A 23,270-nucleotide genomic window follows, 5' to 3' on the forward strand; every position below is an offset into this window, starting at 1 on the left:
TGTTTGGCTGGCCAGGTCTATCCTTGGACTCTGCCCAGAAGACCTGCCAGCCTGGAGTTGGTGCCCACAGTGGGCAGCCCAGAGAGGTCAAGTCACTTGCCTAAAGTCACACATCTCGTAAGCGGCAGAACTGGGACTACAACTTGCATCTTTTGTTCTGGCCCTAAGCTATTCCCATTGCGCCCTGGGAGAGTTCTTCATTTCTAACATCTGGAATTCTAAGGTTAGATCTTGTTCAGTGCCAGGGATGAGGCTGGAACTGGGGCAGGAAAGGTAGCAGTTCTTTCAGGCTTTGAATCCTGTTAGGCCCAAATCTGAAGGAAGCTCAGAAGGCATTTGTGGAGGGTGTCTAGTGGTTTCTAAAATCTGTGTTTTGGCTGCCTGCAGGCCAGGCATCCTGGTGTTGGTACGTTTTATTGGATATCATGTGGAGATGACCAGAGGACACTGGTCAGAAGAGGCGCTGCTCACACGACGGGGCTACTGGGTCTGGAGATGCTGTTTGTGAGCTGCGTGACCCTGGAGCTTCAGGTCGCGGCCAGGAGCCTCTGAAGGGCTTTCAGAACTCTCCCAGCTGCACTGTTGTTGGGGCTGGGGGAAGGGGGGTGTGTCAGATGCGGCGGCAGCACCGAGCCGGCCACGGCCTAGGGGAGAGCGGTGCTTTGTGTCAGCAGCCCCGCAGGCTGGCGTCGGCTCACTGGCAAGTGCTCGAGGCCGGCCTGGGCGGCCCCTGCCTCCACACCAGCCTTCAGGGCACAGGGCTACACAAGCCAGTTACCCAGGGCTGTAGGGGCCCTGCATTTGCAGGACAGGGAGCTGTGGACGGCCGGGCCAACGAACCATGCGCCCCAGGCGTCTATGCCATGTTGAGGAAGATGGGCCGGGGGGGGGGGGGGCAATCGACCCCCCATTCTAGCATCTACCGAGGGCAGCTGCCTCCAGTATCTTCCTGAATGGCTCTCTTCCTTCCCCAGCCTGGCGCTGGGACCTTACCCAGGCCAGCCCTGGTGACAAGGCCAGGCCAAGGCGAGCTCTGGCAGGCTGCTTAGCGGAACTCGGGTCCCCTCTGCTAGGGGGCGGGTGGAGGACCGACGATGGGCCCTGAGAGCTTGAGTTGCAGGTCGTCTCCACGGTGGCCAGAGAGCCCCCAGGTCAGCCTCCTGGGGCCCCCACCCTGTATTGTGCCCGCCTTTGTTTTACCTCCTCGAGGCAGGTAGACAGCGGAGGGGCTCTGCCAGGTGGTCTGAGGGCTGGAGCCGGAACCCAGGGAGCTGGCCCCGTGTTCGGTACTGCCCAGGTCTCTCTCCCACGCCTTTCTTGCCCCAAGGCCCGCCCCACCTGTGCCTTCAGAGGGCATCTGCCCAGCATAAGGGTTCTCAATTCTGTAGTCAGTGTGGCAGGGGGACGGGAGCTTACTAGAAACCTAAGCTCACAAGGTCATGGTGACGTTTCTGATGGAAGAGTCTGGCGCAGGGCCAGGTCTGGCCTCAGTTTCCCACCGGGAGACTGACCAGGGCCCCAAACCACTGGCCTTGGTTAAGGCCACTCACCATTGGTGGGAGGAGTTGTGACCAGCCCCCCCGTCCCGGGCAGGTCATTCTGCACAGAGTCCCTGCTCCTAATGCACAGGGCACATGGCAGGTGCAGTGAGGGGCCACAGGTCTGGGGGGACTCGGCCACTATTCATGGGGTCCCTGGACTCTGAAAGCCGACTCCTCTCCCCCAGCTGAGCCCCCAGCCTGAGTGATACGCTGACAAACGTTAGAGGTGGGTTTGAAACCTGCCTTGCCTTTTACCAGGTGAGCTTTCACTTCTGTGCGGATTCTTTGCAGAAACGGGGGGCGTGGGGCGTACCTCCCGTGGGGACTGGAAGGTTTCACGTGAGAACCAAGCACAAGGCTGGGCACATGGTCAGCATCAGGTATCGTTGGTCACTTTCTCCTGTTCAGTCTCCTGCCAGAAAGCACGGCATCCGCGTCCCAAGTCCTGTGGGCTTCCCCTCTCCACTTCAGCCCCCTCCGAGTGCCAGAACAGGTATGATGGTCTCCTCCTGCCTTACCTGTCCGATGCCTCGTCCTTCGTAAGCTGGCTCCATGAGGCCTGCTCACCCTCGCCACCGATCCCTGCACCTGCCATCCCCTCCGCCGTGAGCCCTCCTCCCCTCTCCTGACAGACACCTCCTGCTCTGGTGAGCTCCAGCATAAGCTCGCTTCTCTGGGGAGCCTTTCCCAGACTCCCAGCACCCTGATCCCAGTACTGTTGGAACACACGGGTGCCACACAGCATGGTTACAAGGCCGGGGAGCCCCAGCAGACCAGACGAGACCAAAAGCGCCGGGCGACAATGTTGGTTTTAATGGCATGAACGTCCAGGAGGTCACACATCCGTTCTTGCTGGCAGCTTCTCCCGGGGGTGAGGGGCTGCTGCCTCGCTGGGCTGGGCTGTGACCCTCCAGTCTGCTCCACAGCCTTTGAGACTCTCCCCCGGGGCCGCCCGCCTCCTGACCCCCCAACCCAGGGAAAGAAAACAATTGCACTGATTGACATACAGATACCCAGAGGTCCCGGCCTCCCCAGCACATCCCCTGGGGTCTGTCACAGAGCTGATAAGGGCTTTGGCGTCTGCTCGGTGGTGGTCCAGGGCTGGTCCTGGGGAATAGTGTTTATCAAATGTGACAAAGGCTCTTTTACAAACAGGGGGTCTGGAAGATCTATTTCTGTGATTCTAAGAGACTCTTGTCTCTAATGGCTTCTCTCAGAGCTACTGGAGGTTGGGCCTCGATAATGCTGTGTTGGTTGGTTGGTTGATTTATTTGTAAGGAATGTGTAAGGCATTTTGGTAAGTTGAACAGTAACTTCTTGTCCTGAAGAGGAGACTCAGACAGATGTGCCCTCCTTTGAGCTGCTACCATCCTCCTGTGAACAAAGGTGGGCAGAGGGAGGGAGAGGCTGGGGCCAAGGAGCCAAGGCAAGTGCTCACCCCTAACTCCTAGGGGCCTCCCCTCCAGCCCAGCAAGTCCAGAGAACCAGAGTGGTTCCAGGGGCTGGGGGGGAGCCGGCAGGAGGAGAGGGAGGTCCCTGAGTTTGGGTGAGGACCCCAGCACCCCAGGCTGTGCAGAGCGAGGACCTAGCGGGCAGTGGGCATCAGGGATGCACTTCCCACCCAGGGGGACAGTGGAAGGGTGGGGGCTGGGCCCAGAAGGCTGCGGGTCCTGCCACCTGCTTTCAGGAGGCTGTCCCTAGTACGTCCCGCCCCTAGGCCTGGGTCTCCTACCTGCCCTGCAGCCCAGGAGTCCTGGGGCCCCCCTGCTGTGGGGGAGCCGAGACCGTGGGCAGGGCCGGGACACTCACAGTTTTGTCCAGCTGCCCCTGCAGCTCCTTCACCGTCTTGCTCTCCTTCACCAGCTGCTCCTGGGTTGTCTTCAGAAGCTCCTGTAATTTGGTGGCAGCGCGTCCCAGGTCACTGGTTAATTTCTTCTCTTTTTCCAGTCTCTCCTGGGGGTCAGAGGGTCCAAGGGGACGAGCCATCACGCGGCACGCAGCAGAAGGAGCACGTGGCTCTGCCCGAAGGGCCCCTGCTGGCCGCGAACCGGGAGTCCTCCAGAGCCGTGCAGCCCCGCCACCAGCTTCCTGTGACGCTGGGGAAAGCTCCCGCGGTGCACTGGGGCTGCTGTGACAGTTTTACTTCCTGGACACGGCCACACTGACTAGTGGCTGCCCGGTGTGACCTTGGGGGTTTAGGGATCCCGCCACCCCCCATCACCACCAAATGAGGCTGGACCCTGCTCAGGGGGCCTCAAGAGGGCTCCTCTCCCTCTCCCACCCCAGACAGCGACCCTGGGAAGCTGGTGGCGAGAGCCAGCCCCCGGTGGCCCTCCTTTCCTGACCCGCCCCCCCCATTTCTACCTTCAGCTGCGAGACCTCCTCTGCTTCTGAAGACTCGAGGGACCCCATGCTGCGGAGCTTCTCCAGCTCTGCCTGGAGCCGACACGCCGAGCTCTGAGCCTTGGTGGAGACAGGGCAGCAGGCCATGGGCAGGAGGCCCTGCACACCCCACAGGCACACCCCACAGGTCCACCGCGGGACGCCCAGCAGGAAGGGACACGGGTTCAAGGTGGGGAGGTAGGGGGGGCCGAGGCCGGATGGCCCAGCAGAGTCCCGACCCCCATCCCCACTGGCCCTGTCGCACTGGGGGCTGCAGGGGCAGGGCCTGACCTCCTCAAACTCGGCCGTGAGCTTCTGCCGCAGCGCCTGCTCGCCCTCCAGGTTGGCTTCCGTGCGCTCCAGCTGCGTCTTCAGCTGCGTGGAAACACCACACACAGACTGTGGGAAGCTGGGGAAGGACCCCGGCGGGGACCGCGGCTCCGGCAGGCTCCACCTTCTAGCTGCAACTGGCGCTGCAACTGGCGCTCCCTCAGCCTCTCCCTGCCTCCGGCTGCCCCCATTCCCAGAGCTCCCCCTTGGGGGAGATGGTGCCTCAACCCGCAGGGACAGAGCTGGGGGACCGAAGAGAGGCGCTACTAGGACCTCTGCTGACCCCAGGTGCCTTTAGCGAGAGCCATGGTGCGAGCCCCAGCCGCACAATTCCATCCCCACCGCTGCTCCTCTGGGGACAGGCCCCTGGGGAGGGCTCTCAACCGCAGTTATCGGGTCAGAAGTCTGGAGAGCAAGCGCCCTGCTAGGGACATCGCAGCAAGGGCCACAGCGGAGACCAGACTCCCTAACCGCAGGCCCAGCCTCCCAGCCTCCCTGACTCGCCCTCCCACCCCTCCCGCACACATGGTTAGGATCCAGCGCCTGATACCTCTCTACCTGGCCACTTCCCTGCCCTTTCCTCTGCTCTGGGGCTTCCTCAGAACCTGGGCCGCGCCTGACTGGGCAGGGGGAGGGAGGGGGGTTGGCGGGGGGACAGAGCAGGCGGTGGAGGCTGCGAGTAGCCAGCGTTGAGTAGCCAGCGTTCAGCCAAAACAGAGGCCTGCCGCCCCTGCTCTCCAAATAGGCGGGAGGGGGCCCACGCGGGCTGTTAGTGACAGACATCTGGGGACCGGCTCACCGCCCTAACCTCGACGGGGTCCTGCTCTGCTGGGGGTGCAGCTGGGGACCCAGCTACGTCACCATCCTCTACGTGGCTCTTCATCTCACTCAACTGCTGCCTGACCTGAAACAGGGAGGGGTGGGGGTTTGTGCCAATCACAGCCGGACACGGCCACCGTGCACGCGCGTGCGCACAGACCCCCTCGGGAGGACGGCAGATGCTCCCAACGGCTGAAGCCCCGTGGAGGACCTGGTCTCGCAACCATGACCCCTCACCAGAGCCAAACTGAGGCCTAGGGGCCATCCCTGTGCTCTGCTCCAAGGCCAGCCGCGGAGCCCTCCGCAGAGCAAGGTGACCACTGACGGACACGGCGCACGCAGAGCTAAGGAACCGAAAAGGAAGTGAGAGGCGGCGCACGGGCTCGGTACAAACGGCACCGCCTAGGTCCCGGATTCCTTTCAGATGCAGTCCGCTGTTCAGAGCCCTCTTTGGGGTCTAGGAAAGATGAGAGGACACCTGCCTAATAAGGTCCCCTCACATCAGGGCTCCACCGCTGGGGGCAGGTGACACACCGGGGGGCCCCCAGGCCACGGGGCCTCCGATCTGAAGCAGCAGCTGCGTCACCCACGAAGCTCGGGTGAAGGTTCTAGTCAGGATCAGGGTGGGCCCTCGGTACGAGCTTCCCGGGGGCCTTGGGTGGTCTCGGGCCCCCTCCAAGAGGCACTGCACCAAAGGGCATCGGCAGGCCTGCCCTCCGGCTTCCCTCCCTCCCAACAGCAGCCCCCCAAAGGTGACACCAAGATGCACAGGCCTGTGATGATGAGAAATTCAGGGGTTTTCTCTGCACATGACCCCCACCCGGGCGGCACGCCCAGGACCCGACACCCAGACCCGGCGTAGGCCATCATGGCTTTGGCGAGTGGCCCTCAGGCTCAGGCGACTCGGCCCGGATGGTGCCCACTCTCTGGTGTGCCGGTTCCGGGCGAGGCCTGAATAAGCAGGGGCGCGCTGGGGGGTCCGGTGCGCGTGCCCCAGGGCGGGGGCTGCTGGGGGAGTGCCCGCACCCCGGACCAGACCTGCCGGCTCCTCTCCAAAAACCAGACATGTGTTTGTCTTCAAAACTGTCAATTTCTAAGTGGTAACGACTAACTCAAGGTTTTAGGAAAGGCTGCAGATCCAGCAGCACGGGCTGTGGCTGAAGCCCCAGGGCTGGTCCTGGCGCAGGGGAGGCCCACCTCCGTGAGGCCTGGCTGACCTCTCCAGGGGCCAGGGAGCGGGTCAGCCACCAAAGCGGACAGCTAGGAGGACCTGAGGCCACCTGCACAGCAGGGAGCCCCACACCTCTGCCAAGGCAGCACCCCAGTCCGGCCCCCGCCCTGGGGTACAGCAGGCCTCCCTGCACGCCCACAGGTTTGACCGAACTGGTCTGAGCCACAGGGCTCACAGGGAGCTGGACTGCCCCCAGCCCCAGCCCTGAGCTCCCAGCACCTTCCCCCGGGGCCACAGGAAGTGGAGCGTGAGCACCGGTCCTGGCAGCCACCCCCCAGCTTGCAGCCCCTCCAGCAGGGCCCATCAAAGCCTGCCCCTAGGGGTGCCTGGGTGGCTCTGTCATTAAGCATCTGCCTTCAGCTCAGGTCATGATCCTTGGGTCCTGGGATCGAGCCCCTTGTCGGGCTCCCTGCTCGGCGGGAAGCCTGCTTCTCCCTCCCCCACTCTCCCTGCTTGTGTTCCCTCTCTCGCTGTGTCTCTCTGTCAAATAAATAAATAAAATTAAAAAAAAAAAAAAGCCTGCCCCTAATGCTGGATCAGTGCACACCTCCCCTCCACCACGCCGCGTTACCCTTGACGGGGTGGAGAAGCACGACTGGCCAATTAACCACCCACACCCACCCACCCACACACACACACGCCCTGGCATACACCCGCTCCTCTCCACGCTCACTCACCAGGGCGAGCTCATCGCTTTGTTTCTGGGCTTCACTCTTGGCTGCATCCAGCTGAGATTGAGATTCTAATAAAAGTTGCCTCAACTTGGAGAGGAAATGGACCCAGGTGATGGGGAAAAGGAGAAAACCAGTTCAGACAAGCAAACACGACCCGTCGCTGTAACCCACCACCCAAGAACATCACAGAGCAGAGCAGGCAGGCGGGGGCTCCTAGGCCTTCTAGAACCACTGTCTTTCTTGAAGACATCGGGAAGACAGAATCCATCACATGCCTGCCTTGGACTTTCCTTTATAGACTGTCTTGTGAAATAGGCCCAAAGTCTGAGATCAAACCAGCATGGCGGGGAGGGGGCAGGCTTGTGCTTTTGGCTTCCGAGCAGCCAGAAACCAGTATCAGATTTAAACCCGTCTGCCCCCGAAATGGTGTCCCCAGGCCAGGGAGAGAATTCTCCTCGTAAGGCTGCCCTGTCCACGGGGCCCGCTTTCTGCACCCTGCCCCCTGCCACACCTCGGTCAGCTGGCCTGAGGCCAGGGCCGAAGCCTGAGAACCCAGTCGCCGTGCTCAGGTGAGTGAGAGCCAAGGGCGGGGGAGAAACGCCCAGTGGCCGGGGACCCCATGGGCAGACTCACCCCCGCCACCTCCTTGGCGTAGTTCTGGCACTCGGCGCTGGCGGCCGCCATGTGCTTCTCCAGCTCTGCCTCCAGATGTGAGGTGTGCTCCCTCACCTGCACGGACACACGCACACGCACGCGCGCGTCAGACGCCTCCAGTGGGCCCGCAGGAGGCAGTGACCACAGGGAACAGGGTGATGGGGCGACAAGTCTGGCTGCCCAGGGTAAGGGCTGGGAGCCCACCCATGGCCTGTCGGCAATGGGCCGACCAAGGACAGGCAGAGACGAGTCCCTGGCAACAAAACACCTTCCCAAACTGTAGCACTCCCGGGCCCAGACGTGTTCTCAGCCTCAGCAGGGGCGGAGAGGAGAGCTTTAGATTTGCTTGCCAGGTGGATTCCAGGTGGATGCCAGGGGCACCCTCTAGAAGGCCAGGGCTGACGGGGTGTCTGCAGAGAGCACTGGGGCCACCTCACACCCCTCCCACGACGTGTCCTCTGCAGGAGCCACCGTGCACCGGGGCCCCACGGCTGCCTCGGGCCACGGAGCCTGTGAGTGGCTCTCAGAAAAGCAGGACTGACGAGACCCCTTCGCCTCCCTCAAGACATGCAGTCCACGAGGGAAAAATAACTACGGGGGCCTCCATAGTAAGGAGAGTGGCCCACTGAGCAGAGCCCCGCACCTACCTGCTCTGAACTTTCAAGCTCTCCTTTTAGCTTCTCTACAATGCCTTCGAGATGTTTCACTGTGACCCGTGACTGCCAAGCAAGGGGAAGGCCCCGTCAAACCTGAGCCCCTGGAAGGGGACGGTCCCAGGACCCAAGCAGGACGGGACACCTCCCGGGAAAGCCCAGTGGCGCCCGCCCACCTGAAGGGTGACCAGCAGCCTCTTCCTTGGGGGGAGGGGGGCTCTTGAGACTGAGGAGTCAGCTATCACTCCACAGTCCCACTTGATGTGGTATCACCAAAACCCAGCAAACTCGCCTCCTGTCTCCTAAGAGACCCACGGGACCGCCACCCGCCCCCATCGGCTTTCCCTCTAGTTTTGATAAATTCTGACCTGTCCGTCTCTGGTAAGTTATGTTTGAATTCCTAGGGTAGGCGGACCCCCCACCCCCCAAGCGCCACCTGTGTCACTGACCCTGGGACAGGGTCTCAGGGCCCTTCCTGTACCTTCTGGAGCTCCTCCTCCGTGGCGCTCACTTTGGCCTTCCACACCTGCTCCTCCTCCTCCACGCTCTTCTGCAGGTCCTTGAGCATGCCCTCCTGGGGGGATGGGACACTGAGGCAGGCCCCCTCCCTGGAGACCCTGCCCCCCATGAACATGGCTGCGGCCTCCTGTCCCCTGGCTCCTCTGGGATGGCTGCTCTGATTCTGTCACAGTGTCACGGCGGGAGGAAGGTGGGTCAGTCCTGGAGTGGGGTCTCTGCCAGTGTGCAAATGCAGACTGCGGGCCCCACAAGGGAGGCCACTAGGACTCTCACCTCGGTGGGGTTTGCCACCGGCGCTGACCTCGGTGGCCCCGGGGCAAGGAGCGTGGGATGGGGTCAGGGAGGAGGGCTGGACCTAGCATGGCTCCTGAAGTCACAGAGACAGTGTGGCTTCAGGCCGGCCACCAGCCGCACGCTCACCTCTTCCTTTCCCAGTCTATTCCATGTCGTGACTGTCTCTGCACCCCAACCCCCCGAAGAGCCAGCCCCAAACCCGCAACCCAGCCCCCTCCTCAGCTCAGAAGCAGTGAAGGCCTGAGCCCCTCCCTCATCCCCCTTACTGCTCAGCCAGAGAAATGGGGCCCAGGGAGGGGCTGTGACTTGCCCAAGGTCACACAGAGCCAGCATCTGAACCCAGGGCTCTCTTCCCCAAGGCCACTGGCCCACCTCCTGCCTGCAGGCTCTGCAAGTTTCCCAGCAGCCCCCTGAGGGCCACCCAGCTGCGAGCCCTACCGTCTCTGCCAGGATGGTGCGGTACTGGTCACACTCGACCTGCAGATTGCTCTGGGTCTCCTCAGCCTCCCTCAGCTTGGAGGCCAGGTCCTGGGGGCAGAAAGGGCCCCGGTTAGCCAAACACAAAGGTTTCGCCCCGCTGCCCAAGGAGACAACTCCGGGCACTGGGGCCAGGGGAGAGCAAAGGGGGCGGCGGTGGCCCTGGCGACGGGGGGAGGGGGGGGTGCGCGGAGAGGGCAGCCATGCTCACCGACGAGGGCTCTGCACTAGCCGGCGGCTGCTTCAGCAGCTCGGGGCCCTTCTCTTGGAGCTCCTGCAGCCACTCAGTGTAACTCTGCAACCACATGCGCAAGGTGGGGCCCAGAGACACTCCCTCTGGGCAGCGGGGTCCCCCGGGGGCCACCCTCCCTCCTACCTGGGGCGCTGAGCTGGAGAGCGCCGGCAGCAGGGCCGACAGGACCTCCTTGGTCTGTGCCTCCATCAGGCTGAGCTGCTTCTCTGATTCCTCCTGGAGGAGAGGGGATGGCGGCCTTCAGCCCTGTGCTTTGGGGCAACCCCAGGGCGTGTCTGTGGAGATGCCTGGGCCCCACCTCAGCTCTTGGGGGGAGGGACAGGATCAAAGGAGAAGGCGGGAGGTGACACGGGGCTGATGGGGGCGGTGGGGTGGGGCTCAACCTCGGCAGCAGGTTCTGGCCGCCGTGGCCTGTGCTGGGTCAGTTGGTTTTTTTTAAGATTTTATTTATTTATTTGAGAGAGAGAGAGAAAGAGAAACTGCATGAGAGAGGAGAGGGTCAGAGGGAGAAGCAGGCTCCCCGCTGAGCCGGGAGCCCGATGCGGGACTCGATCCCAGGACTCTGGGATCATGACCTGAGCCGAAGGCAGTCGCTTAGCCAACTGAGCCACCCTGGCGCCCTGTGCTGGGTCAGTTTTAAGCGACCTCCGCTCGGCTGGAGGGACATGGCAAGCTAGCCCACGGTGCAGGCGCAGGCTCCCTTGCCACCTCCCAGTAGGAACCCACCCACAATCGGTTCTCAATTTTAGAGCTCTCCACACGAGCTTGTGTGTGCGTGCGTGCATGTGCGTGGACGACCAAGCTGCTGTGGGGGCCGGGGAGGAGACAGAGGAGAGGCGCATGTCCCAATGGCCACCACTTAGGGGCTACCGCCGGCCAGGAGGGGCCGCGCCCAGCAGCCCCAGAGGGGCAAGGATCAGCAGCCGCAATCTGCTCCGTGGGGGTCACGTCTCCTCCGAAGTCTGACTCACCCTGGCTGGCTGTGCCAGGCCAGACCCCACCCGTCCTCCTTAAGGCTCCTGCACAAAGTGCAAGCAAGGGACGGAAGGAGGGCGGAAGGGGCTATAAAGCGAAGCCCCGCACAGCACACGTGTCCCTGGGGACACGTAACACCCCCTTCCCCAGACCCTGGGGAGGTTTCCAACTAAAGGAAAGTCTTATCTAACCACCCGTCACCGGCAGATTGAGCCAAGATCATGGCTCAGCCGGAGACCTGAGGGGGCACCAGAACTCCGACTGGATTAGGGCCTTCGAGCAGCGTTCTGGAACGTGCACGACCAACAGACGCCCGGCCTGACCAGAGCACCCATGGGATCTGGACGCGAGTCTCAGAAGCGGACCCAGAGATGCAGACAATGCCAGTGGCCTTCTGTGGGTCCCTGACCTCAGGACCCCCATCAGGCCCCGGGGTCATGTGAGTCCAAGGCCAGGGCCAGAGGCCCTGGAGGCCGGCGGCATGGCTGGGAGCAAGCCAGGCGCCGCCTCCCATCACAGCTCCCGCCTTTGTCACAAAAGGCCAACAGGCTCCCGGGTCACCTCTGGGGAGTCTCCAGACAACTGCCCCAGAGGGACCCAAGGCCAGCTCTCCATCTCCCACCTCGACTTCGGGCCTCGGTTGATACAACCTTCAGGCTTCCTGGGAAGCTCATGAAAGTCCCTGCAAAGCTCCTAATAACAGGACAGACGTGCCTTCTGCATGAGCGAGGCTGGGAGGGGAGGGCTGTGCCTGGGGCCTCTCATCAAGGACGCACACAGGCCAAGAGAGGGGGTGGGCGAGGCCCTCACTGGCCACCGGCGCGGGCCACCTTCCCCCACCCCGCTGCCCCCACCAGAGCTCAGCACTGGCTCTCGGCCCGCTCCAGAGGCAACGTGGGGGCCCTGGACACAGAGACACCCACAATCCCCCCACCTGGGTGGCACAGAGCTTGGGACCCATCGGGCTCCAGGGACCAAGTGCTTGCTGCTAAAGACAGCCTTCCCTCTGTGGTTTACTATAAAGCCCGGTCACAGAACCCTCGGGGCCACGACTTCAGAGGCCCTGAGGAAGTGGCAGGGGGGGAAAACAACACGAAGCAAGTCCACAGGACAGCCCAACCTCGGACTCACTCAAAGGCAGTCAGCCAGGTGGGCTCACAGCCCCCACCGCCTGTCTCTGTGCCCTGCCAGCAAAGGGCCCAGCTGAGAGAAAGCACCAAGAGTACGTTTCCCCCTTCACCTCAAGGAGAAACGAAGCAAAGGAAGGGGGAGGAGGAGGGCAAGGAGGAAGGTGCAGGGGCACAGGGCACACTGTCTGCCGGCCCTGGGGCCCCTGGCATGGGTTTCTGAGGCTCCACGGCCAAGGCTGCTCTGCACACAGTTTGTGTGTTTTATGTGGTTTGCTAAACCAGCAGGTGAGGCTGAGCGTGCAGGACTCTGACCTTGGCCTGGGTCAAGGAGCGTAGCTTCTCCTCGCAGGCCCTCTCGGCCGAGGCCAGGGCCTCCATGGCCTTCCAGTTCTTCTCTCGGAGGTCCTGGGAGGAGATGTGGGAAAGGTCAGTGGCCAGGTGGGGGCAGCCGCCGACACATCCCCCACAAGCTGCCTCAGCCAGGCTCAGCAGGACGGGAGGACCGTCCCTGACCCCCACTTGGGAGCCCACAGGGAGCTGCGAAGGGACAAAATGCCCTTTGTCTTGGCCCATGTTGCGGGCCTCCCTGGGGCAGCCCGCTATGGATTGGCTGTGGTATGAGGGCGTGAGGAGGTGCGCATCCTCTTAGGGAGGTTCTAGTCTGAAGGAGACAGAAGAGAGGGTCAGCCTGGCTCCTCAGACAGAGGCTCCTGCCACCGCTGAGTGGCTCTGGCCATGCCAGGCCCAGGGAGGTGCAGGCGGGGGCTCCCCGAGGAAGAGCAGATGGGGCAGCCAGCAAGCCTGGGCTGTGTGAGGAGCAGTGAGGGGCAGCCCGGCGGGGAGGATGCAGCTAAGACCCCTCCGCACCCCTGCAGAGGAAAGGGGCTTTTCTATCCCCTTCTCCCGACACCAGCCTCCCCACTCCAAGGCAACCACGTGCCCCAGACCAGACCAAGCAGGACATCCCAACCCCATCAAGGGCTGGGAGGTGGGGCGGGGGAGGGGGCCCCACGCTTGGGCATAGGACCCAAGCCCACCCAGTGGGCGGCAGCCCTGAGAATGTGATGGACCCAAGGGGAAAGGAGGCCTCGCCAAGCCCCCGGAAGTCGGCAGGCTTCCAGCCACGAGTAGCACGATGGAACATGAAGAGGTGGCCAACCCCCTTCCTGAGGGATAAGGGCTGCGGTTCACACAAGCCCAGCCTCACGCCCGCGCCCCTCAGCACTCACGTTGTTCTTCCCTTTCTGCTGCTCGACGGCCTCCTTGAGCTCAGTGGCCTCCTCCTCCAGGCACCGCACCTGGGACTCCAGCTCCTTGAGGCTGAAGGGAGAGAGGGACGGCACCGCTGGGCTCCCAGTGCCCACAGTGTCCCCAGGCCCTGTCTCTGCAGGGCCCCTTCTGCTGCTTGGACACCCACCCAGAGCCACTTGGTTGGGGTCAGTCCCCTCCCGCTGCCCCCAACCACCTCACAGGGCACAAGCTTTCAGCGGAGCCCAAGGAACCACCCCCGCCCCATCCTCCCCACTCATCCCAATGGCCCGGGGGCCTGGCTGCGTGCAGCCCCAAAAGGCCACCAGAGTTCTGCCTGGTGACACAGGCTGCTGGGATGGCAGAGGTCAGAGCAAACGCAGTGGCCAGGGAAGGGATATACCCGGCCAGCTTTCTCTTCTAGTGAACTGAGCCCTGTCCCCTGGTACGCAGCTCCTGCTCGATGTGGTCCTGCTCTGTCCCCACAGAACATGTCAGCTGGCCCTCCAGAGACATGGGCGGGGCCTTCTCACAGGACTACTGAGCTGGAGACTCATGTGGCGCTGTCCCCTCCCCCCCCAGCCCCCAAGCAAGACTCCGGACTCCACTGTTCTCCACCAAATACAGCAGAACCATCCTTCGTCCAAAACCTAACTCTGCTGAGACCCAAAGGCTCCTCCCTCAGGTCTCTGCCCAGGCTCCGGGGAATCAGCCCCAGATGACCCCCAGACGCCATGGCACAGGTGAGATGTCAGTCCCATCTTTTCATGCTTCTCTCCACACTCAAGAGCCCAGTGGGCTTCGAGCACCCTCATCATCCAGAGAGTGAGAGGTTGATGCTGCTAGAGCTGGCCTAGCCATTCCGAGGAACAGGCTTCAAACAGGCACTTTCGTATGTCAGGTTCTGCATTAAGTTTTAGGACAGGGAAGGTCCGAGGAACACATGAAATCTAAAGTCTAGAAGTGATTAACTTGGACTTGAAATCGGGAAGGAAGCCCCCACCCAAGGATGTGCCCACCGGAAGGGGCTGCTGCCAGCCTCAGGGGGCCGCTGCCAGCCCAATGAGGACATATTGACCTGTATTTGTTCTCATGGGCCACGGTCAAAAACGCTTTGAAAACCACCATTCTAACGCATCTTAGGGCTGAGCAATCTAAGTGCAGGCTGAGCACCCTGCCTGGGAGTGGCCTCCCAGCATGGCACTGCCTCGCCTCGTTACTCTAAACCGGCTTTCGGGAAGGCCTTCAAGTCAGTTGACTCCTTGGGTCTTGGTTTCAGGCCCAAGGAACCTCTGACCCCACCCTTAAAGCTGTGCTGGGAGCCCTCACAGCTTTTCCCTCAAGCCCCCTGCGTCATGTAAGCGCCTGCAGCAAACCACCCCACGAGCAAACCCAAAAGAACAAGCCCCCGAGGAGGAGGAGGCAGCTGGCAGGTGGCAAGGACACGCCGACGATCACCCCTTGGGTGGCCACTGCCCGAGTTCCAGAACACCGGGGTGGGATCACTCATCTCCACCCAGAACAGGATGGCCTGACCTAGACACAATTTTCTGACAAATTCAGAACACTTAAAAAACCAATTTCTGCTAAACACATCTGCACGCTGCAAAAAATTAGGATTAACCATATTTGCAATGTGACTTAAGCACCCTACACATTTGCTGTGTGCTCCCTGTGTGGTCCAAGAATCTGATCTTAAAATACAAAAGCAAAAAAAACCCCCAAAAACCCAAAAAACCCTAATCAAACACAACCTCTCTGCTCCAACAAATACCATGAGAAACGAAGTCCACCTGAGCTTTCTGCGAAGCAGCACACTGGAAAAGGGACATGGAGAGCTTGGTTCTGGGTCTTCCACAAAGCATTTTGGGCTCTCTGGCTTCCTTCCTCAGCCCCCAAACATGGAGCCTGAAGCTAAGAAAGAACCAGGGGCCAGGGCCTGAGGAGGCAAAGGGGAGGTGACTCACTGGCAGCCGCCCAGGGAACCTTGTCAGCTGACAGTCTGGGCCACCCTTCATGCCTCTCCGCCGGTGGCTACCCTGTGGAGCCCTGGCCATGGCAGCCAGGCCCAGCTCCCAAGCCTGTGGCCATGTGCCGAGGGATGCATGTTCCAGAGGTGACGGCCAGGGACTCAGAGCCCCCCAACTCAAGCCATTCCCCCCAGGTGTCGGCTCCAGCCTTAGCAACAGCAAACGAACAGTCCCCCAAGCACAGCCCGGTGTTGGGTCACTCACCAATGCTGAGAGAAAACAAGGTCTGTCAGCACTGAAGTTACCTTGTGCACAATCCTGTGACTTAGCTCCCAACTGCACCGACATTGCAAATCTGGGCGGAAAGCCGAGTGACCCCTCTCCCCCAACCCGGGTTCTCCATCTGGGTGTATAACCCTCGCCTTGGAGACCCTCCGACCAGCTAGTCCTTCGTCCAAGACACAGATGGACGGACAGACGGGAGGAAGCAGAAGGTCTAGAACCCCCCCGGCTGAGGCACCTGCCACTCACACACAGATGAGTCTCGCTCCTCCAGAGGAGGCAAGGAGCTCTTTGCAAGGATGACCCTCTTTCTTGCCCAGGTCTGTTCCCTGTCCTCAGGGCCACTGGAGGGAGCGGAGAAAGGCAAGAGCCCCTGTGGTGGCTTTGTCAGGGGTCTGTGCGCCCCATCAAAAGGCCTGACTGCCCCAGGCTGAGGCTGTGGCCCTCCGTTTCCACTTACCGGGCCTGCTGCTCCGCCTGGCTGGCCTGGAACGAGAGACAGAAAGCGCTGTAGTCACCGTGAGACCGGCCCCCCGTGCCAACTAGTCAGGACAGGGCCCCATCCACTGTCAGCCCTCTCTACTCGGCAGGATGGACTGTGGCCTTCTCCCTCCCCTTCCACAGGCTGACCTGGGCGGCCTGGGTGTCCCGGGCCTGGCCCGCCTCCAGCAGGGCCTCAATGGACCGGATTCTCTCCGTGAGCTGCGAGTTCTCGGCCCTTGCCTCTTTGAGCTGCCCATGGAGACCGGTCAGCTCCTCGCACTTGCTCTTCACCTCCGCCTCGGAGGACTGCAGTTTGCTGTGCAGCTCTGAGGGAAAGGACAGCAAGGGTGGATAGGGGCGGGAAACACTAAGATGGACACCCCCACCACCTCTCCTCTGCACACAGCACCCAGGGTTCCCTCCCCTGCCCCCTCTGTGTGCCTAGGCTGCTAAGACACAGTTGTGACCATTGGGGCATCTTACTAGCTGATGGACAAAGTACCTCTCTAGGGACCTTTGCTCTCTAGGACACATGATGGACACAAAGGACAAAGCCTTTGCTCTCTAGGACATATGATGCCCTCAGATCACTCCTGGAAAAATGCTGGAAATCTAAAATGGATTCCAGCCGGAGTTGTTAAACATCTGTTCTCTGGGAGACTGGCTAGTACCAGCCGAGTTCTGCTCGGGCACCTGGAAGCCAGCACTCCCACCAGCACCCCCAGTCTCCTAGTCCAGCTGCTCCACTTCCCCGTGCCCCCCACTTCTCACAGGCCAGCGAGGCCTGTGGCTTCCACATCCACTGCCTCCCAAATCCCTCCCTGGCTCACCAGCACCCCTGGGGCCGCCTGAGCCCAGCCTGTTGCCTTTGAACAGAATGACTGCAAAAGCTCCAGCCCTTGTCCCCTGGGCCACTCCTGCTCCTTTGGTCCATTCTCCACCCAGCGCCAAAGCATCCGGAAGTACAACGGGCTCATGCCATCTCCGTCCCAGACAGGGTGCTGAGTGCTCCCACCACACCACCCAGCACCCAAACTTCACGGGGAGGGGGGTGACCTGGGCCCTGCCCTCTGGCCCCACACTGGCCAACTGCCTTCTTGTTCCAGTCACGCCGACCTTATGCATCTGTTTCTTACACAGGCCAAGTTCAAGTTCATTCCCATTCTCAGGGGCCCTACGCTGGCCATTCTGCCTCTTCCTGGTCTTTATGAGACCAGCCCCTCCCTTCCCGTCACCCAGACTTGACTTGAACATTCCCTCTGCCTCAGACAGGCTTCCCTGATCACCCAATCTAAAGCCACACCTGGCCCATTCAGAGGTCAGCAAACTACCCCAAGGGCTACTCCTGGCCCACTCTCTGCTTTTGTAAATAAAGCTTTATTGGAACACAGCCAGGTCTGTCTGTTTATACCTTGTCTGGGGCTGCTTTTGCATTAGGGGAGCAGAGCTGAGCAATTGTGACAGACCCCATGCATGGCTCTTCAAAGAAATAGCACACCAACCCTGCTTTAAGGTCACGTTGGCTATTCGAAGTCTGTAGAGCTCAGCGCTACGTGACTGGTCGATGCATGGCCATCTACCTGTGTCTGTCTGTCCTGCTAGAACGGGGCCCTGCTGCCTCTGCTTCACTCCTGGCCAAGCCCTGGGTGCCCATGGCAGTGCTCAGCCCATACTCATGAGCCATCACTGGCCCCCTCTGCTCTATTTCTCCAGGGGCCCTCGGCATCCCCCACTACGCCACGCTCTTCTGATGGCAAAGGTCACCTACAGGCCTAGGGAGACCACGGGCCCACCTTCTGAACCCGGCCTCTTGGGCTGAGTGAGCCAGCAAAGCCGGAAAGGTCCAAAAGGAGGCAGTCGAGAAGGTCGGCGAAGGCCTCAGGGTGCTGCAGCTCACCCAGAACCACAGCTCCAGGCTGGGCCCCGTGGCAAGGGAGGCTCCAGCTGGAGGCACCTTCCACACCTCAACTCCCCAGCCCAGCCCGCAAGCTCTGCCCCTCGCACCCAGCGCTCATAAGCTCCACCCTGGCACCCGGTCCTGGTGGCTCTGCCCTCCCCGCCCCCCCAAACCCTTCACCTGGCTGGGCGCTACCACCACCTCACGACTCCCTGAGCGGCAGAGTCAGGGATCCCATGCTGCCTCACTCGCCAACAGGGCTGGCTCACTTTGGGGGTTCCAGCCTGGCAGTGGGGCCGGGGCGGTGAGCGGACCCACATCTGGCGCATGTCTACAGGCCCACTAGGGGCCTCGGAACAAAGGGGCCGCCCTTACCGGCCATCCGCTGCTCCTGCTCCTGGGCCTTCTCGGCGTCTGCCCGCAGGCTGGCATGGCTTGTCTGGGAGCGGCACAGTTCCCGGCTGACCTCGTCCAGGCGCTTCTGCAGGGCCTCCTCACTCTCCTTGTGGGATGCCTGGGGACCGGGCAGACGGAAGAGGGCCGTGAGGAGGCCGGACAGAGGCTGGACCCTCAGCTGGCTCTGAGGCCAAGGACCACAGAGAGCTCTTCACATCCTGCCAACCCGCCCCAACAACCGTTATAAAATGCGCCTGGATTTCTGATGTCGGCTCACCCACTGAGAACGCCAGGAGGGCCCCCCACCCCGGCACCTGAAGAGTAAATTCTCGGGGAGGGGCCCCAGGTGAAGAAGAGTGGTTGCAAACAAGAAAAAGCCCCATTTCAACGTCAGTGTGACACAGAAAGGCTTCCTGCAACCTAAACCTCCAGTCTAACTTGGAGATTTCCTACGTGGGCCCTTCCAAGGTCCACATCTATTGAGCTCATTTTCTGGAAAAGCCCTATTCTAGGCATTGTGTGTGCATTGGTATGGTTAATCCCTAGCCGGCCCATGACGCAGGTACCATGGTCATGCCCGTGTTACAGATGGGGACATTTAGGCTCTGAAATCCCCAGCAGATACCAGGGGCCTCATGGACAACCCCAGGACCACAGAGAAGGCAGCCACACGCCCCGCCCTCCCTCACCACCTGTGGTCAGCCGCTCCCAGAATCTCTGGTGTCAGGGAGGAGATGGGAGTCTCTGTGGCCACAGGCTGCGGATGGGAGCCCAAGGCCTCGGAGGACAGGAGATGCTCAGCATCTGGGGCTTCCTGGTGAAAGCCAGGCCGAGGCCTTGGTCCTTTAGAAATGGCACACGTTAATGGTGGCAAGCTAGGGGCCAGAGTGGAGGTTCCAGCCCCAGAAGCGGAACTATCCAGAAACCTTTAAAACATAATCACGGCCAGGCCCACCCCGGGGGTTCTGATCTCACTGGTAGGGGCAGACCTCCCTTACATGAAAATCAGCACACACCAAATTATCCATCTCCATTCCACCCAAACCATCCAAACCATGTTCCCTTTTAGTACCTTGTACACACCCAAGCATCAGTCCTCATGTCTGTCGTGTTAGTACCTTCCACAAGACAGCCCCACTGTCCCACGTGCTGTGGCCCAACTTCTGTGACTGAGCTGAAGAAGGGCCCACAGGATTTCCTCCTCATCCCGAAAAGTTAAATGCACAGCAGGCGTGACATCAAGGCTCCCCACACCCAGTCATCCTGCCCCCAAACTGGCCAGCTGGGGGATCCAGAAGTCATCAGGCCAACAAGCAGCAAAGCCCCTGGGCTGATGTTGCCCAGTGCACTTTGGGGACGGGGACCACCTTCCTCCCTCTGAGGGAGAACAGCCAATCTCCTGGGAAGACAAGAGCTTCCAGGCCACAGCCAGGGGCTGAGAAGGAAGAGTACATGCCCAGCCCCGAAGCCAGAGACGGCGGTACCACAGGTGGGGGCCAACAGCGCTGGGGCTAGACCCAAGGGTTCAAACCCCGCCTCCGCGTGAACTTGGGACCAGTTACTTAACTTCTCTGTGCCTCAGATTTCCTTACAGGTAATTACAGATAATAGCACCTACCTCATGGGGTTAGGATGCGAATTAGCCGAGTTAACGCTCGCGGAGCACTGAGGACAACGCTTACCACGCTGAAAGCACCCATTCCTTGCAACCTAGCTCTCCCTGTTACTAGCGAGACCCAGGCTGAGCGTTCCTGCCCGAGCCATGCATGGGCCGCCCGCTGCCAAAATCCTGGCTGCCAGCGATGACCCAAAGTGGCTGAGCAAGCTCTGGTCTGTCACCACCCGGCACAGAGTGGGCGGAGTGCACAGGGCGCCGAGGGGGCGGCTCCCTCACTCACCTGCAGCTGCAGGATCTGCTTCTCGAAGGCGGCCGTCTTGGTCTCCAGAGCCTTTCGCTGCTGCTCCTCCTGCCGTGCAGCCTCCGACTTCTCCACCAGCTCCTTGCTGACCTTGCTGAGCTCCTGCCGGAGCTTGGCCAACTCGGCGTTCTGCCTGCAAGACAGCCACCAGCCCCCAACTGCAGGGCAGAAGCAGCCTCGGGTCCGCTCCCGCCGGCCCCAAGAGCTGCCCCTGGGTGATGGGGGCCGGCGGGCGCGCCTTCCCTCCAGGGCACCTGCTCTTTCACGAGTGGTTGCCCAAGTCCTGAAGCCATTACCGAAGCCTCTTGTACTCTGTAGTCGTGTTGAGTTCTGATGTGTGTTGGTGAAGACGTTCTCCGACCGGCACAGTGTGTGGACCATACAGAGCAAAGAGCAAAACGTGCACGACAATATTCCAAGGTAACCCCGCCCAGAAACAGCTGAAAATTCAGAGAAAGGGGGCAAGGCACCCCTTCTCCTCACTCCTGATCTAGGACCAAACAAGCTCCAGATGCAGGCTGACTAGCCACGGTACCCCTGCAGGGCAGGGAGGGGGCAGCCAGCCGGAACCCACGCGCCCCACTTCCCTCACCGACTAGACCACAGCTAGGCCCGCAGGCCACCGGAAGTGGGGAGCTGAGGCACTTGACCAAACAGACCCTTCAACACTGCGCAAAAGCTGGATCTCAGGACCTGTGACAAGTCCAGAAGTGAAGGAAGGAGATTTGATTAAAAGAAGAAGAAAGGCAGCTCCAGACCTGCCTTCCCCAGTGTGAGGAGGCCTCCTTCACTAGGACACAAGACACCTCTTCAAGGCAGGATCGACTGTCCAGCCAAGGGCCAGTACCAGGCCAGACAAAGGGGACAGACAAGACTGCCCACCACCCTGCAAGGTGGCAGCAGACCAGGTGGAGGCAAGAAGCCCGGCCAGGAGCAGCTGTGCTCTGCTGGTCAATGCGTAGGTGGCTCCTACCTCTCTGCATCTGGCTTTTCCCAGCTGCACCAGGGTGGCCATCCCAAAGCCCTCTGCAGGGCCGTCGGCTCACGCTCTAGAAGGCCAAGATTCAAGACGGGAAGGCTTGCAGGAAAGGCTGGACTCCAGCACCCGGGGGCCGGAGGTAGGAGGCTCGGTGGGCGGCCCTTTGGGACTGCTCTGGAGCTCTGGGCAGGGCCCGGGGCCACTGGCCACACACAGGGCAGAGCTTCCACAAATGAGTCAGGGGCTGCCACCTCAGAGTGACAGGTCTACAGGCTCCTAGCTTTCTCAGGAGGCTGCAGTGGATTCTACGTGACAGGGGATGCCAGAGCGTCCCTCCCTCCCCACATTCACCTTCTGCTTGTAGTTGCTAAGGAAACCACAGCCACCCCCCCCCACCAACCAACCCCCAGCCTGCTGACAGGCCAGGCCGGAGATAAAGATGTGCACGCACACACACCCAGAGGGGACCTCCAGACAGAAGGGACCGGCCTGGGGAAGGAGACCTTTAGATCAGAATCTGCCCCCCGCCTAGCTCCCGGCAAAACCAGACACACGGACACAGACTCCCCTCCCCGGTCCAGCTCCTGGGCCAACAGTGTCCCCACCTGACTTGCAGCTAAAGGACAGAGGACACCAGTGCCCTCTGTCTTTGCCAGCGCCCCTCTCGGCAACCGGGAATGCTCTGGGGATGACACAGAACCCCAGAAAGTCCCTTTGGGAGACTTCAGGTCAAGAGAAGGCAAGAAAGTGTGACTCAAAAGAAAACGCAGTGGGGCTTCTTCTGGGCCAGCCTGTTGAGACTGCAATGCTCAAATCAAAAGTCTGAGCCACGCTGCCCTTCATTCGGTGAGGTCACTGCTGCCCTGGGGGGTCGGCTGGCTCACCGGACCCCTGGAACTTGAGCTCCTGACATCAAGGCTGAGAGCAAGAGCCCCGCTAAGCCAGCCGGGCCGCAGGCTGTGGAGGTATTTACTCCTTACTACCAGTGTGGCAGAGGCAAATGTCCCTTCCTGCACAGGAGCCCCCATCTCCAGTGGAGAATCCAGGGGCTCAGGCCTACAGAGGGTCCCCATATCCCCACCAAACTCTGATCCTGGACATTCTGCTAGCCCCTGATACTCTGGGCCAGCATCAGAAGTTTTGAAAAGCCTCCTATCAGGATGTTGTGAAGATGGACATGAAAGAAATATCTGCTCCCTGGGAAGTCCAGATGCTGGCACCGGCCAGGACCCGAGAGGCCCCTGATCACATGGACACTGGGCCCGGGCAGGCTGGGGCTCGCCAACTCTCCCTGGGGCCTTGACCACGTGTGAGGATGCCGGCCATGCACCGGAAGGCTCGGCCACTCAGAACCAGACAGGGGGATGGAGAGTCAGGCCAGAGACCTCAACGGGGTGGGTGTGCAAGGGCACCGCCAGCCCCATGTGCTCACGTGGGGGGCCCACGCAAGGCTGCCACACCAAGCCCACATCCAGTAAGAACCTAGAGTGCACCTGCACAGCCTTGAGGGAGGCTTGGGAACCCTCCCCAGCTCCAGAGCCCCAGACACGGGCCCTCGTGCTGTCTGAAGGGGGTGCTGAGCTTACTTGCTCTCCACCTGGCTCGTGGCCTGGTTCAAGGCATCCCTCAGGATGGAGTTCTCCTGCTGCAGTCGGGCCAGCTGCGTGTTGGGGCCGTTCTCCAGCTGCTCCTGAAGAGTCCGGATCTGGAAGTCAGTGAAGGGGCATCAGAGACAGCCGGCTTCTGGAGCCAGGCCAGTGAGGTCCCAGCCCACAGACAAATGCACCGAGGGCACTACCTTCTCCACACCAGAGGTGAGGAGAACCCCTTAAAACTGCCCAGTGCCTACTGGGTATTTACCCCAAAGATACAAAAGTAGGGATCCGAAAGGGTATGTGCACCCCGATGTTTATAGCAGCAATCCACAATAGCCAAACTGTGGAAAGAGCCAAGATGTCCATCGACAGATGAATGGATAAAGAAGATGTGGTCTATATATACAATGGAATATTATGCAGCCATCAAAAGGAATGAGATCTTGCCATTTGCAATGACGTGGATGGAACTGGAGGGTATTATGTTGAGTGAAATAAGTCAAACAGGGAAAGACATGTATCATATGACCTCACTGATATGAGGAATTCTTAATCTCAGGAAACAAACT

General features: G+C 61.0%; 1 protein-coding gene across 1 annotated transcript in view; it reads right to left on the reverse strand.

Moving 5' to 3' along the window:
• Window positions 1-2,332: 2,332 nt before the first annotated feature.
• Window positions 2,333-23,270, reverse strand: part of RRBP1 (ribosome binding protein 1) — a 62,601-nt gene continuing 41,663 nt past the window's right edge. Inside the window, exons 6-24 of the mRNA XM_081832294.1 lie at window positions 22,693-22,833; window positions 20,107-20,260; window positions 18,188-18,326; window positions 16,063-16,241; window positions 15,893-15,918; window positions 13,162-13,252; window positions 12,245-12,337; window positions 9,951-10,043; window positions 9,786-9,869; window positions 9,536-9,625; window positions 8,766-8,858; window positions 8,279-8,350; window positions 7,611-7,706; window positions 6,981-7,064; window positions 5,062-5,157; window positions 4,215-4,298; window positions 3,906-4,004; window positions 3,351-3,494; window positions 2,333-2,915 (exon numbers count right to left, since the gene is read on the reverse strand). Coding sequence (XP_081688420.1) covers window positions 2,877-2,915; window positions 3,351-3,494; window positions 3,906-4,004; window positions 4,215-4,298; window positions 5,062-5,157; window positions 6,981-7,064; window positions 7,611-7,706; window positions 8,279-8,350; window positions 8,766-8,858; window positions 9,536-9,625; window positions 9,786-9,869; window positions 9,951-10,043; window positions 12,245-12,337; window positions 13,162-13,252; window positions 15,893-15,918; window positions 16,063-16,241; window positions 18,188-18,326; window positions 20,107-20,260; window positions 22,693-22,833 — 1,897 coding nt within the window. The 3' untranslated portion in view covers window positions 2,333-2,876. The remainder of the gene's footprint in view (window positions 2,916-3,350; window positions 3,495-3,905; window positions 4,005-4,214; window positions 4,299-5,061; window positions 5,158-6,980; window positions 7,065-7,610; window positions 7,707-8,278; window positions 8,351-8,765; window positions 8,859-9,535; window positions 9,626-9,785; window positions 9,870-9,950; window positions 10,044-12,244; window positions 12,338-13,161; window positions 13,253-15,892; window positions 15,919-16,062; window positions 16,242-18,187; window positions 18,327-20,106; window positions 20,261-22,692; window positions 22,834-23,270) is intronic.

Source organism: Leptonychotes weddellii, chromosome 10, assembly GCF_054177405.1.
Source record: "Leptonychotes weddellii isolate Sample4059 chromosome 10, ASM5417740v2, whole genome shotgun sequence".
NCBI lineage: Eukaryota > Metazoa > Chordata > Mammalia > Carnivora > Phocidae > Leptonychotes > Leptonychotes weddellii.